We start from the raw sequence: 15,845 nt of genomic DNA, 5'->3' as shown, positions 1-15,845 counted from the left end.
AAAAATGAAACCAATAAATCTTTTGAGGAAAGCTAAATATGTCATTAATTAGTATGTTTAGATGAAAACTAAACCAGAAATTCCACAGAAAAGAAAAACTGCAAGAAAACAGTAATTATTCAAAAATCCAAGATAACACAGGAGTGGGCGGGGCAAATCAAAGGACGCTAAACTGCAACGAAGAACATGCGAGTAAACGAGACTGATGCCGCAAACCTGTTGTCCTGTTTTCATTTACATTCGTTTTTTCAGCTTCCTCCCGTCCATATCGTATTACACTCACATCCAACAGGCTGTTCTTGCTCTTAGATACAACGACACACACTGACCCACACAGGAATCCAATATCATGCACCAGTTGACCTGTCATCAGCCTTTATCATGCTCACCAGCTCTCTGGGTGGCGGGTGCTGTTTGCAGTGAAGACAGAGAGCCTGTCGCAATAAAACAGATGCATCATCTGAACCCTCAAAGCTCTTTTCATCAGCGGGGGAACATATATGAGAGATTAATAGCTCTATGAAATCTGTTTAGTTGACTCATTGGAAGCTGAAAATTTTATGAAGAGGCTTGGCACTTTCCATAAGATTTAATCTAAACCTCATTACATCGTGTCATGAAAGTAAAAACAGTGCTTGTACACAGCACATGGTTTAGCTATTGAAATAATATTCTCAGGATGTTTTTTTCTTTTCCCCAACTGTGCGGTTTGTCATATCAAAATGTCCCTAGTGAGGGAAATGTAACCCCACGTTTTTTAGATAGAGTTATCTTTCACAGAAAAAAAGAAAAAACTTTATTCAACACTGAGAAGTCTTCAGACACAGCTGGGGGTGTGGGGGTGTGGGGGCTGGTGGCGAAATAACTTCAACAGGATAAGACTGGTAAGGAAACGAGCCACACTCCTGTCTTTCCTCTTGTACACAGATCTGTAAGTTATAGCCCAAGCCTGCTGGGAAACGGGAAATTTGGGAAACAAATCAGTACGAAATGGTCAGTTTACAGAGTGGTTACAGTGCGCACAAAGTTAGTCAAAGAAGTGCACGTTTCAAAGGAATCATATCTAGAGATCATGACTAGCATTCCCATTCCACTTAAAAATGTGACCCAGATAGCAATGACATTAAGATATCATTTTAAAAATATTACCATAAAAGGATTAGTCACGTGACACGGCTGGTTCTCCCAAAGACCACATTTGCTCACATTCTTTGGGGTTATTTAGCCACACAAACACATACAGTCATATCTGTCAAGGCTTTCTGGCAACAGAACACACCAGTTTAAAAATCATGTAAATTACAGAAACACTGAAACTGAGTTCTTTCTTTTTCTTTCTTTTGTTTTTAATTAAATTCATTGAATTTGTATTTAATGTCAGCAATCAGTTTCAGAAAAAGTGCAACATTTACTCTTCTGTTGCATCACATCTTCTTCTTTTAACAACATCCTACAAAAGACTTTGGGTACAAGCCGTTTTAGAGTCTTCATCTACAAAAAGGTTTCACCTTCAAAGCACTAACAGCCATAATAGTGGTGCAGACGTTTTTCACACCATATGCACGAATACAACCCCATGCCATCACTCACACTGGCTCCCAGTTTTCAGTTCTCCATCTTAACTGAACTCAGGCCCGAGGAAGTGGGTGGCTGTTTCTGGATGTTACTTTGCACTTTTGTATCTTCGTCATAAGCTAAAATAGTTGGAAAGTTAATACACAAGTCAGTGACCCAATAATTTCCCCCCTTCAGCGTAACTCCAACATATCACCTACACCGACCTGCAGCACAAAAGTACCTTGTACAGATCAGATCATTACAACACGTTTTGCTGGAAAAGCTTTGCTGTAAACCCTGGCAAGAAAAGATTGTTGCAGACCATGATAATGAGACCCCCCCCCCCCCTGTTATGCACACTGTTATGCACTATATCACTATTACATGCCATTACCTTTCTTCTTTAACTTGGTTGGCAGATACTGCATGTTCTTGGTCTGTGCTCACTGCTCTCACCAGCTTGCCAAGCGTTACTCTTGTGTCTTGTTTCCATCTCTCTGTGCTTTTCTCTCATGTCTCAACCAGCTGCAGCGGATGGACAGCACCTCCATGAGGCCGGTTCTACCAGAGGTCTCTTCCTGTTCTTTCTCTTGATGGCTGCCAAGTGCATGCTCATTGGGCTTTTCTCTATAATACTGTAGGGATTTTACCTTAAATTTAAAACACCGTGAATATGACTGTTGTTGTGGCCTGCACTATATAAACTGAATTAAACTGAGTAAATAACCGTTTGGTTGACCCTTCCCCAAACATACACCAAAGCCAAAAAAACTCAACCAAACAAGCAAATACAAAATAGCTTGACTGGATTAAACCGCAAACCTCTGGTAGAGACAACCAACAAATTCAGCCCCTTTATGCTTCTAAAAGAATTTCAATGACATGCTGTGCTTCAGAAGCAAAAAGTTGGCAAAAATGTCCTTGCCATTTCAGAAACCTCTTAAAAAGTAGGCAAACTATCACGTCTACCTGGAAATAGAGACACAGAAGAAACCTTTGTGCAAAGAGGCGAAGATAAACAAGATGAAAGAGGAGCCGGAGATGAAAAAGCAAAGAAAGACCAGAAATTGAAAATCTGAAAGTGAACCCAAAGTCAAAGTGCACTCAACATTGAGCTCACAGTCTTATGAGACAAGGAATGTCTTCCAGCTGGCAAGGGAGGACACAGAAGAAGAAAGGAAAGCCTTTAGGAGAGGACTCAAGAGTGGTCTTTAGCAGGAAGACATTCAACATAAAAAGAAAGAAGATGGTCATGGCAAGAGCGGCCTACAAGAAAAGTCAGACTTTCAAATGATGAGGGAAGTTTTCCAGCTGGAGAAACTGGACATGAAAACAAAACCCCACTTTGAACAAAGAACCAAGGATGCACTTATGGAGGGCTTTGCATGGTGAAAACAATGAGATGATTGATGATATTAAGTCTTTTAAGATAGAAAAGGATGAGACAGCAATGTTGAGAAAGGCCTATTTCCAAGAGAAGAAAGACATTCAGAGCATTGCACAGGCTTGTAGTTGGAGAAGCAAAGCACAGAAAAAGAAAGAAGAAGATAACCTATACTGAAGAAATTATGACTTTAAACTAAAGAAAGACAACGTGAAAATAACTACAACGCACAAAGAGGAAACCCAAAAAAAGGATGGCAGAGAGTAGAAAAGGAAGAGTTAGCTTTAAAAAGGAAGGGCTACATTCAGTTAAAGACGGGTATCAAGAGTATGTGATGCTTTCCAGCTGAACAACTAGAAGGAATAGAAAGAACAGCCCGTGTTAGGAGCTTAAATTCAAGTGGACGAGGGGCTTTAAAACTAAAAGACAGAAAGGTGTTGGAGACAGAAAACAAACAATGACAACAATAACGGAAAAAGAACAATTTACTGGACTTATTTGTCACCACACACACAGGAACCACTTTGTCAACAACTGAGGTTTTCTTTGAGTCAAGGATGGAAATCCTCACAACCAAGACACTCACTGTGCTGTCAAACTGCTTTAGTGCTAAGCAGCCAAATGTGAGCTATTTAATTTCACAGAAAATCACCCACCCATCCACCCACTCATCCACCCACTCACCCACCCACTCATCCATCCATCCATCCATCCATCGACCCACTCATCCATCCATCATCCATATCATCCATCCATCCATCATCATCATCCATCCATCCATCATCCATCCATCACTCATCATCCACCATCCCACCACTCATCCACTCCACTCATCCATATATCCACTCACTCATCCATCCATCCATCCACTCCCATTCATTCACTCATCCATCCATCCATCCATCTCCATCCATCATCATCCATCCCATCATCATCATCCATCACCATCATCCATCCATCCATAATCCATCATATCATCCATCCATCATCCATCCATCATCCATCCATTCATCCATCCATCCATCCATCATCCATCCTCATCCTACATCCATCCATCCATCCATCACACATCCATCATCCATCCCATCCATCCATCTCACCCATCCACTCATCCATCCATCCATCCATCCACCCATCCATCCATCCATCGCATCCATCCATCCACCATCCATCCATCCATCATCCATCCATCCATCATCATCACTCCATCCATCCATCCATCCATCCATCATCCATCACCATCCATCCATCCATCATCCATCCATCCATCCACCATCCAATCCATCCATTCCATACATCCATCCATCCATCCATCCTACATCCATCCATCCATCCATCCATCCATCCCATCCACATCATCCATCCATCCACCCCCATCATCACTCTCTCATATCCCTCATCCACCCGTCTTCTTCACCATCATCATCGAACTGAAATTTAAGGGGAGAGTATAGGAATTTTGGAACTGGAACCTTCTTGCAGTGAAGCTATGCTATCAATTTTAAAATAAATTCACTGGAATTTGTACGTTTTTAATTGACACTGCAATACATTTATTAAACTATTTGTAGAATCAAAATGCTATTTTATGTGTATGTGAAAACAATGAGAAAGCCCCAGTTTAAAATACCTGGCACACTTCTTCATTCAAATCACTCTCAGTCACTTCACACTTCAATTCATTCGTTAACACATATTTCAAACATTTTCATCATATTCCTGCTGACTTTTTTAGGGTGTTGCATAACTTCTGCCTTTTAAAGTTTACTATGGCATGATGAATGAGGAGCACGTCTGCAGCAATAATATTTGTAAAGGAGAAAAGGAAACGCAAAGATATGGATAGAGAGGGAGGCTTTCTGCATATTTCAACAAACAAAAAAAACTTGCTGGTGTTAAAACAGCCATCAACACAATGATACGAAGGAAAAGCAAAGCATTTGCAGTAAGCCCACGTTTGAGCATGTACTGATGAAAACTGATGTCAAAGCACCACAGCAAACCATGAAACATCCCTAATTACAGGGCTTTTGACGTGTAGCCACTTTGCATTTAAATGGAACAGCTATAGTAAACGGGGCATTTTTAGAGAACAACTTCACACCCAACTGGAGTGTGCAACAGGGATGAGCTAAAAGTAAGCATATTGCTTTAAGTCAATGCTATAGGGAGGAGTACAGCACGTTATATGCGGTGCAGAAAGATCCTCAAACCTTGTGGTCACACAAACATAAAAGATTATGTATATTTTTAGAACAATCACATGCACGCATACACCCTGATGGCACTTTATTTGACCTTTTGTGCTCTTTTTCTTAAACTCAGCAAGTGGCAGAGAAGGAGAAGACAGAGAGAGACCTTTAATTTGAGGACATGAGAGAAAACAAGGAAGATGAGAGAAGACCTTTATGTGTATGTAATTGGTCTATAGAGGAACTGCCAGCATGCGCACCACAGGTGGCCGCCAGCCCGGTTTAAATAGCCATCCTCATTAAGTCCTCTGAGACATGCCGTGCAAACAGAAAGAGAGGGTCATGAGTGGCATCTGGGACCAAAAGTACGATGTTTCTTTAATTCATCATTCCCATTTACTGCATAGTACAAGTTTACACACGGAGGTACTGTATACATGTTCAAAGACAGTGATGAAAACTCTGATTAGCCAACCTCCAGTCAGTCAACGATTCGCTCTCAGTGTTTAATCACAGACTTCATTTCTAATATGGTTGACTGAACTAGAAAAATATTCAGCTGATTTAAAGCAATAAAACTGCCAGTCATAATATCACTTCCTTTTTTTTCTTTAGTTACAAAAGTAAGTTGACTGACTGGACATTAGACTTTTTCTACAATTAAAAGCAGAGAGATTAGCCATTGAAAGGTTTCTGACAGTTCTTCTCTTTAGTATGACAAACCTTCTAAAGCTGACAAACAGCTGCTGACATTATGGCCAAATGGCAGCAGCCTCCTGTTGTTTGTTTCAATGTCCAACCCCCATAGCAATTTGCAAATGAACATCAACACAAACAGCTATGTGGAAAACAAGATTGTGGCCTGCACTGCGATGCTGCACAGTGATGTCCTGTATCTCATGTATGACTGCGACACCAGCGCCAATTATACTTTTTCAATTCAATTCAAGGGTGCAGCCGTCTACTGCAACTGGTTGGGGAATAAAAAACACCGTGGAAGACAGCCGGAAATTAGAGCTAGCTTCTTCAATAGTGTTATAACACAATAATGTCAGCTCAGTTACTTGTTTCTCCTCTTCTGTTTCTTGTTTTTTGTCCAGATATAGAGTGAGACTGGTAGATAAGTGGCACTGAGAGAACGAATATCACATTGTTTGGATTTTTCCCTGAAAACTCAGCCTGAGCTCTGTGCTGAGAATGTCCAGCAAGTTGTCTTTTTAAGTTACATTACAATCCACTCACACGTGGAGCTGTTGAATTATTATTATTATTATTATTATTATTGGTTTGAGAGTGTGTTTAGGCCCAACACTCATTCTCCTTTTGGCTCCATCAATTCCTGTGGGAGCACGTCTGTTTTTCTTTTTCTGTACAAAAATAATAAGATGCTTACTTTATCTGTCTCTAATTTATTGATGAGCACTTGGAACTCAATGGATCAACATCAACACTATGCACTATTGTCACTCCAAGCTTTTAAAATATTCATTTTAGTATAAAAGGAATAATTAGAGAGTTTATAATACAATGTGCTGCATTTTTCTCTAAATAGAGTGAATTTAACTCACAACAGAAAGGTTTCATATGCATTTAAAGTCAGGCTACACTTTTTAAAATAATGCAGTGTGTTGCTGTAAAAGTACTGTAAAAGTTGGCTTTACGTACTTTTTTCTGCAAGACATTAATCTTCCTCTCCTTGACGTCCAGCATGTCCTTCATGTCTCTGATTTCTCCCGTTAGTGTGCTCTTTTCATCAGTCAAGTCCTGCAACTGTTTGGTCTTCTTGGTCAGGAACTGCTCCTTCTCCTCCAGACGCACTCGCAGAGCATCTACCTACAATTAACCAAGACAAGAAGTTAAGTGCAGATAGGCAGGTATAACAAAACTGTAAAGGCAGATCAATAGGGACACCGAAAGCAGCATCTGCACAACACAAACACTAACAGTCAAGTAGCAGGAGAGAGAAAAGTGGACGCAATCTTCAGACAGGGTGATAGAAACCAGTATGCACCATATCCAGAATTCATACACAGTCAGACAGACAGGCAACCATACAGGTTGAAAGTAATCTGTAAAAAATAGTTTTGAGGCAGACTGTTTGACGATGAGCGAGAGCTGAGTGACTGACAGGCGAATGTAGAGAAAAGAGGAAGCAAAAAAAGATTAAGAAATGTTACACCGTGATTTTTCCCAGTTCTCGGTCAGGTGGCCCACATGTTATTATTCAGCGCTAGAAATGACATTTCTCACATTTACTTGTTGACGTTTGGAAGTAGTAAAAGTTCAACTCTGACCTAATGTCCATGATTTGAACCACTGCGGACTGAAGCAAAGTGTGTGTGAAAGAGAAAGAGCCAGGAGCCTGTCCTGTCGTTTGTTATTGAGAGTGTTGTGTGATTGGGCCGGTGCTGCCATAGATCAGACCGCTCACACGCTTCACACTCACACATAGAAGTTCGACGTGTCTGGCTAAGTGTAGTGAGATGAGAGATAGCTGTGCACGTTCCAGCACTACTTATTGGACTTGACATACGCAACCGACTCCTTGTTTGTTCTTCTGCAATTTCACTTTATTCCCATGTATAATTTCAGGGGTGTTTTATTTGACTTCAAGAGGACACACACACACATAGATGAAGGGAAGTAACATGAGGCTTGTTAACAGTCATTACTTGGACACAACGTGAACAGTGTGAAAATAGTTAAAGCAAAAACTCTTTTGCTTTCAAACTTATCTCCCAGGTATTTCACAAGGCACTCACTGTGATTCATAAAGGGAGGACGGGCGTTGGAGCAACTGGAGGTAAGATTTAGTCAGTTAGTTAACTTCCCTTTAGGCAACAGTAACACCTAAATCATTATTCTGATGTATAATAATATTGTTGCACAAACTGTGTGTATTAAATTAATGGCACACAAGGGTTTCTGATTAGAACTAGAACGACTGCTATTTTGTTATTGTGCAAATGCCGAGAGAAATTTAAAACCACAAGAATTCAAGACAAAACAAATAATATGAGAGCAATCAGAAGAAAAACATCAATAGCAAAAAAGCAGATATACTGAAGGCACAATTGAAAAGTACAGCTGTGTTGGAGCACAGTTCCTCCCTGCAGATATGTTTATGTACCTGCATGTGTAAAATGAGAGTGTGCCATGCACTCCAGAGACACACAGAGGGGGCCTGTCACTGTGCCATTAGAAGCAGGCCAGGACCCCCAGGTGTAAGATGGCGAAGTATTTATCTCATATTGCTCCTCTGGCAGACAACCAAAGTCTAATACTGAGAACGGCTCTGTCCTCCCAAATTCACATTTACACACAAATGCGCGCACAATAGTGGTGTTATCACCAATCCTTTGCACGTACAGTATACATGCACATACTATGTGTGTGTGTGCATGTTTGCCACTGCATTTATGTGCGTGTGTGAGAGAGCGAGAGACCTCCTCCCCTCCATCTCCACCTGGCAAGGAGCAATTTAGCAAGAATGTAGCAAAGGGGCCTAACAGGAAATCCCTGCTGTCTCACCTGCACTGGCCCACTAAGCTGTGATAGTACTACACAGACTAATACCCTCTTAAAGCACTCAGCGCTGCGAGACACAGTACATGGAAAAACAGGGAGAGAGTTGGATGATGAGATGCGGAGGGACAAATGAAAGGACAGATAATAGTACGGGTGAAAGCAAGGGACATAATAAATGAATGAAGGTGGATAGGGTACGGCCTGTTGTGGACACAGCATTTGGACTGAGCATGTTAACACCACCGGCATACTGCTGTTTCACTGGCTACCACTCCAACAGCAGGAAATACTGTATGGCTTTATCAGCTGGCACACATGCTGAGATGATAGACGGCTAACTGCACACAGTGATTAACCTCTCTCTTCTCCCTCAATTTCCGCTCCAATTTTCCTTTTCTTCTGCTGCCCTTCTTCCTTGTGTCATCTTTCAAAAACACCTCTCGCTCTCTCTCGCTCTCTTCCCCTGTGGCTACCACCTCTCTTTCAACACTCCATCCCTCCAACCATGCTGCACACTCTCCAGGAGATTTCCTATTGCCATTTAAAGGCAACGGTCCTGCAGCGAGACAGAGTGATGTGTCAGTGTGAGAAATCCCTGAAGTCTTCAAATCAGGTTGTCTTTGGTACAGACCCACATTTCCCCAAGCATAACATTGTAGGTTTGCGCCTTTCAGTGCAGATTTGAGGGAGATGATATGCAACACAGAACTCCTGCTGTCTCCAAGACAACCACGGTATTGATTCTACCTACACGAGCGGACACCAGGGACTATATCCTGTTTTGTAATCGTGACGTTTCTTTAGCAGAAAAAGAGAAAGGTCAGGGAGAGGAGTAGAAAAGACGCTGCTGTCCAGCCTGGCTTCGTTCAAATCTAAAGGGAACACTGGAGACTGCCCTGAGAAGTTCTGCTGAGTTGATGAATTAAAAACACATCTATATCACCCCACCTTCCTCCAAAAAAACCCACTTAAACTTTCCAGTCCCTCACTCAGCACCCCATAATTTAAAAAAAATATCTTGATATGTTTTCAACATTCTGTGGTTGCAAAACTATTAATTCTTGGCAAACCCCGGATTTTGTTTAAATTAATTCATTCCCAAATTTGTAACTACTCTAACGTGCGCACACATATGTATATTCAACAAATCTCAAGGCACAAAACTGTATCTGTAATTAAATATGCAAACAGCACGCACAAACGCATAAACACACTCTGATTAAATTCCTCCTTCTTGCTTGCAATGACAGCCAAATGTAGGTTCTGGAAATTGGTTAGCGGAGTAAAACAGAGGCTTAAAGAAAACAGTTTCACTGTTTGTCCTCACCTCCCTTTTCCCTGCCTCACATTTCATCATAAAAGTTTTTTTGGCAGGCAAATCTGCAAAGGTATTGGGCCCATCGTCGGCTCTGGGCCGCAATAAACAACACAGGGACTATATGAGTAGACCACAGTCAAGACAGCAGAACCAGAGAGAGTGAAAACCTGTAAGACCACAGCCGAGGTCTGGGGACACACCAACACTTGCGCAGTAACGTTTGCACTCTCACTCACACACTTGGGAGTCCAATATTGCAAATAGAGTCTTAGGTTGATCAGAAAAACATCCGTCATATGTTTTCCATTGTCCCAATCTCAGTCTTTAAAAATCTATGACCTTTACAGAAGCTCATATCCAAACCATCAGCTATATTCATTCGTGTGTGTGTGTGTGCGTGCGTGCGTGTGTGTGTGTGTGTGTCTTAAAACAAGTTTGAATGTCACTTCAACTGAAAACACACCATTAAAGCTCTTAAATCCCAAGGAAAGGGTCTGATGAAATGTATCTAATGCCTGAACTAAGATCTTCTTGGCCTGCTGTGGTGCACCACACACAGCTGTGTCAGCTATTCACTTCTCTGGCTGCATCTCTAGCCTTTATAAATACACCACACGGCACCCATTAGATTTAATTTATTCAAAGGCCTGTGCAGTGAAACTAATCATCTCAATTTATGGCCTAATTCAGGTTTGTCAAGCCACTGATGAGCCCAAGTCAGAATTTCATCACTAAAATTTTGAAGACAATGCTAGACCACCAAAGTCTCGCATGCTACCTATTATCATCTCTTTGGTGAGATGTACTTTACGCATCGAGACAAACCAACACATATGATGCAGAAGGAATGAGAATGAATGCAGACAGCTGGATTTAAGCAGCCTATCGGTGTTTTCATGCTGACTAATATCTGCATTATTAAAGACTGCTGAGAGGTGAACAAAAACCCCACAAGGATATATAGAGAACAGTAACTCACACCGCTGGTATATAAGCACCAGGTTATATGTCTTTTATTTATACAGAGCGGCATCAAGTGATCCATAGTTTCATGTTGATGTAACTGAAGCCTTCAATAGATGTCGGGAGGTTACAAATACTGTAAGAGTAGCCGCCTGAAGACCAAAGGATGTTTTTTGTTTTAATTGTGCATGTTGACGTGCTCAGTGTGTGAGCGTGTGAATAGGGGGGCGTTGTCAGATGGAAGTATGAAGAACTTTACACAGAAAATGTAAACAAGCCTGGACTTCTAGACCCTACACTGTTTATTTACACACAGAAGGCACTTAAAGACCATTTTTATAGTGTTTGGTACTTTTTTCCATGTCCATACAGCTCAAACCGAGGACCACCGGAGTTCGTAGGACTCCTTTTTGGGGTATTTCCTTCTATAGAGGAGGAACTGCCTCAGCACAAGAGGAACTTTGCATGATGTGATGTATTGTGACTGGTCCTGACCAGCGTTATTGTAGTTTTACATCGTTATTTCATTTTAATTATGAAATTACATTTTGTTTTACTAGTGTGTATTCGCTCATTTCAGTTTCGCATATAAGACAAATTTATAGAGAACACAAAAACAACACTTTTGACTCACATCCTGTCTCAATAAATATATGCTGCAGTGCTTCCCTGTGCTTGTTTTGACAACTGATTTGACTAAATGATCAAAGACTAAAATGTAAGATATCTCCCACCCATCCATCCATCAATACATCCATTTATACAGTGGGGCAAAAAAGTATTTAGTCAGCCACCGATTGTGCAAGTTCCCCCACTTAAAATGATGACAGAGGTCAGTAATTTGCACCAGAGGTACACTTCAACTGTGAGAGACAGAATGTGAAAAAAAAATCCATGAATTCACATGGTAGGATTTGTAAAGAATTTATTCGTAAATTAGGGTGGAAAATAAGTATTTGGTCACCTCAAACAAGGAAAATCTCTGGCTCTCACAGACCTGTAACGTCTTCTGTAAGAAGCTTTTCTGTCCCCCACTCGTTACCTGTATGAATGGCACCTGTTTGAACTCATCATCTGTATAAAAGACACCTGTCCACAGCCTCAAACAGTCAGACTCCAAACTCCGCCATGGCCAAGACCAAAGAGCTTTCGAAGGACACCAGGAAAAGTATTGTAGACCTGCACCAGACTGGGAAGAGTGAATCTACAATAGGCAAGCAGCTTGGTGTGAAAAAATCAACTGTGGGAGCAATCATCAGAAAATGGAAGACATACAAGACCACTGATAATCTCCCTCGATCTGGGGCTCCACGCAAGATCTCATCCCGTGGGGTCAAAATGATCATGAGAACGGTGAGCAAAGATCCCAGAACCACACGGGGGGACCTGGTGAATGACCTGCAGAGAGCTGGGACCAAAGTAACAAAGGTCACCATCAGTAACACACTACAACGGCAGGGAATCAAATCCCGCAGTGCCAGACGTGTTCCGCTGCTGAAGCCAGTGCATGTCCAGGCCCGTCTGAAGTTTGCCAGAGAGCACATGGATGATACAGCAGAGGATTGGGAGAATGTCATGTGGTCAGATGAAACCAAAGTAGAACTTTTTGGTATAAACTCAACTCGTCGTGTTTGGAGGAAGAAGAATACTGAGTTGCATCCCAAGAACACCATACCTACTGTGAAGCATGGGGGTGGAAACATCATGCTATGGGGCTGTTTTTCTGCCAAGGGGACAGGACGACTGATCCGTGTTAAGGACAGAATGAATGGGGCCATGTATCGTGAGATTTTGAGCCAAAACCTCCTTCCATCAGTGAGAACTTTGAAGATGAAACGAGGCTGGGTCTTCCAACATGACAATGATCCAAAACACACCGCCCGGGCAACAAAGGAGTGGCTCCGTAAGAAGCATTTGAAAGTCCTGGAGTGGCCTAGCCAGTCTCCAGACCTCAACCCCATAGAAAATCTGTGGCGGGAGTTGAAAGTCCGTGTTGCTCGGCGACAGCCCCAAAACATCACTGCTCTCGAGAAGATCTGCATGGAGGAATGGGCCAAAATACCAGCTACTGTGTGTGCAAACCTGGTAAAGACCTATAGTAAACGTTTGACCTCTGTTATTGCCAACAAAGGTTATGTTACAAAGTATTGAGTTGTATTTTTGTTATTGACCAAATACTTATTTTCCACCCTGATTTACGAATAAATTCTTTACAAATCCTACCATGTGGATTCATGGATTTTTTTTTCACATTCTGTCTCTCACAGTTGAAGTGTACCTCTGGTGCAAATTACTGACCTCTGTCATCATTTTAAGTGGGGGAACTTGCACAATCGGTGGCTGACTAAATACTTTTTTGCCCCACTGTATATTTTATAACACTTTTTCAGTTCACAGTCATGTGGAGCCTGTCCCAGCTGTCATAGAGCAGGGTAACACCCACCAGGTCAATATTTCACATATACTTTTTATTTTTTATTCTCAAGTACATAATATTGCTTCTGTTAGTTTCTTTAGGGTAACCAAAACATTTTTTACAACTAGTTTAAATTTTATTTTGGTTTTAGTTAACTGCAATAACTTTGTTTTGTACTTAAGTGTGGACTGAATATTTGATAAATGGTGTTACAAGTAGGGATCCTCCTTTTTCCAATTCCAACACCTCGGCTGTGGTTCATCTGCCAATAACAAATACCCGTTTTAAATGAATAATCTGTATCCCTCACTGGCAGGAAGAGACAGGGGCTTGTTTTTTGTGTGTCTGGAAACTTTTGAATGAACAGAGTCAAACATGATTTTAAGAAACTAATAGAACCCAATATGAGCTGACGTGCATTACCAGCTGCTTCCTGCTTCCGAGTTCCTATAAGAAAAGAACAAATGCTGCGAGGCATGTGCTTCCCAGCACACCTCCCTAATGGGTACTTACACCCAAAAATGTTTGGTCAGAAAGCAGCTACATATGCCTACACAGATAAACAAGTGCATGCATGCAAACAGAAGTTTTCATCTCCACCTGAGCTGGTCATCCCAGACATAACAAGACTGAAGTTGATCTTTACGGAAATGTGGGAAATTCCCTGTCCTAGGGCAAAGGCTGTGTCATTCGAGGGGTGTCATGAAAGCTGAGTTAAGGCAACAGTCAGAGCTCTGATCCGGACTCGTATAATGGACAGATCACCTCAGGGCTGACTCGAGATAATAAGCGGATATAAACTGGCTCACAGCAGGGGCTGCAGGGTGGAGAGTGGGACACTGTCTCATTGAACACCATAACATCTGCTGATAAAACCATGGCAACACAGCTGTGTGCCTAAAGGCTACGAAGGGAACATGGAAAAGCACAGATGTAAAACAAGACCAAAAAAGACAAGGACACACACACACACACACACACACACACTGACAAAAGGACCTTTGTCAGTGAATGTTTGCTACCAAAGCATGAAAGTCATTAATGTTCATATTGTAACAGTGAATGGTTTCATGACATTGAAAAATATAGGGTCACAGCACAAACTCTCATCGCACGCCGCTGCCTCAAACCCTCTTTTGCCCTCCATCCATCATCATTACATCCTGCCAACAAAGACACAAAAAACACATACACAACACACGTGCGCATGTAGAGGAAGAGCTGCTGCAGGCGTTCCTCCTCATTAACACTTGCTGCTCCTCTGATTATTTTTCCTGATCATTTCCAGCACTGCATGCCAGTTCCTACATCCTGTTTCAAGGGAATCCATTTCCTGACAAACACTAAGCAGTCACTCTGGCAAACATGTGGAAAATAAATGCTGGTCTGCAGTTCCTACAGTAGGTGCCTGAAATAAGCTTGATTTCTACTTGATCAACGAGTAAATATTAGCTGAGTGTCTCACACACAGTCACAGTCTTGAGTAAATACCAAACTTTGAACTAATAATGAAACCTGAATGCAAGTTAATTCAATGACAACTAAGTATGTTGTCATGGAGATGAAAAAATTGTTGTCAATAGCCTTTTATCCAAAAATGATATTGTAAAATCAACAGAATTATATCAAGTCTGTCAAACTCACTATGCCACAGTCAGGGGCAGCTGAAACATAACCACAGTTATTGCAACCATGTACAACAGACGTGCATTTCATCGCCTTTGAAGTCGTCTTATCAGTGACTTTGGTGTCTCAAGATAACCATAAAAAAATCACTAGCACAGAGACAAACTGCTACCAGTCTGCTACCAGTTTGCAATTAACTGGAGTCAAGTTGGCAATTATGTTTGTGATGCTAAAGCAATTAACTGTGACTAGCAGAAACCTGTTGCCACCTACATACACAGAAATGTACATGAAACAGAAATTCATGTTTAGTACTTATATTCAGAGTCCAGGCAAAAGCTCCCAAATCTGAAATAGAAATCCATTAATTTTTTTGAAGATAGTACCAGTGTTCCTGCATGACGGGGTTTTAACAGCAAATTTATATATATAACCTCAAATAGACACGTCAGGGTTGGTACTTTGTCTTTGTTTGTAAGTTAGGCAGCAGTTATTTACAAAGCTTAGCCAGTCATTCTGACAGTGATGGCAGTCATTTAGAGAACTGCTGTCTGGCGACAGGCTGCCTCGTACCAGGTAACCTGCACTATGGAGCGTACAGTGACCACTATTCTATTTCATCTTTCATCTGTATACTATACCAGTTAAAAAATATATAATTTCCTTAAAACTCTTAAAGAGTTTTGAGCAAAGTATAAACCCTAAAGTAAAAGTTGAATTTTGATCATTTAAATGTGCTGGAGGGGGATAAAAAATGAAACAGACACACCTCCCCTATAAACAGGAGTAAGTAGAGGAGTGGAATATGTCATATTTCATCTAGTTTAATTGTTCTGTTCGGAGACTTTTGTGTTAACAAAG

At 41.3% G+C, this 15,845-nt stretch overlaps 1 protein-coding gene across 1 annotated transcript in view; it reads right to left on the bottom strand.

The window, feature by feature from the left end:
- LOC102305843 (ERC protein 2) overlaps positions 1 to 15,845 on the bottom strand; it is a 181,797-nt gene that overhangs the window by 132,433 nt on the left and 33,519 nt on the right. The window contains exon 10 of the mRNA XM_042227459.1: positions 6,799 to 6,966. Coding sequence (XP_042083393.1) covers positions 6,799 to 6,966 — 168 coding nt within the window. The remainder of the gene's footprint in view (positions 1 to 6,798; positions 6,967 to 15,845) is intronic.

The sequence above is a fragment of the Haplochromis burtoni genome, unplaced genomic scaffold (genome assembly GCF_018398535.1).
Source record: "Haplochromis burtoni strain Fernald_Lab_line unplaced genomic scaffold, NCSU_Asbu1 Contig_9, whole genome shotgun sequence".
NCBI lineage: Eukaryota > Metazoa > Chordata > Actinopteri > Cichliformes > Cichlidae > Haplochromis > Haplochromis burtoni.
The sequence above is the reverse complement of the archived record's forward strand: the minus strand, read 5'-3'. Positions and strand labels throughout refer to the sequence as shown.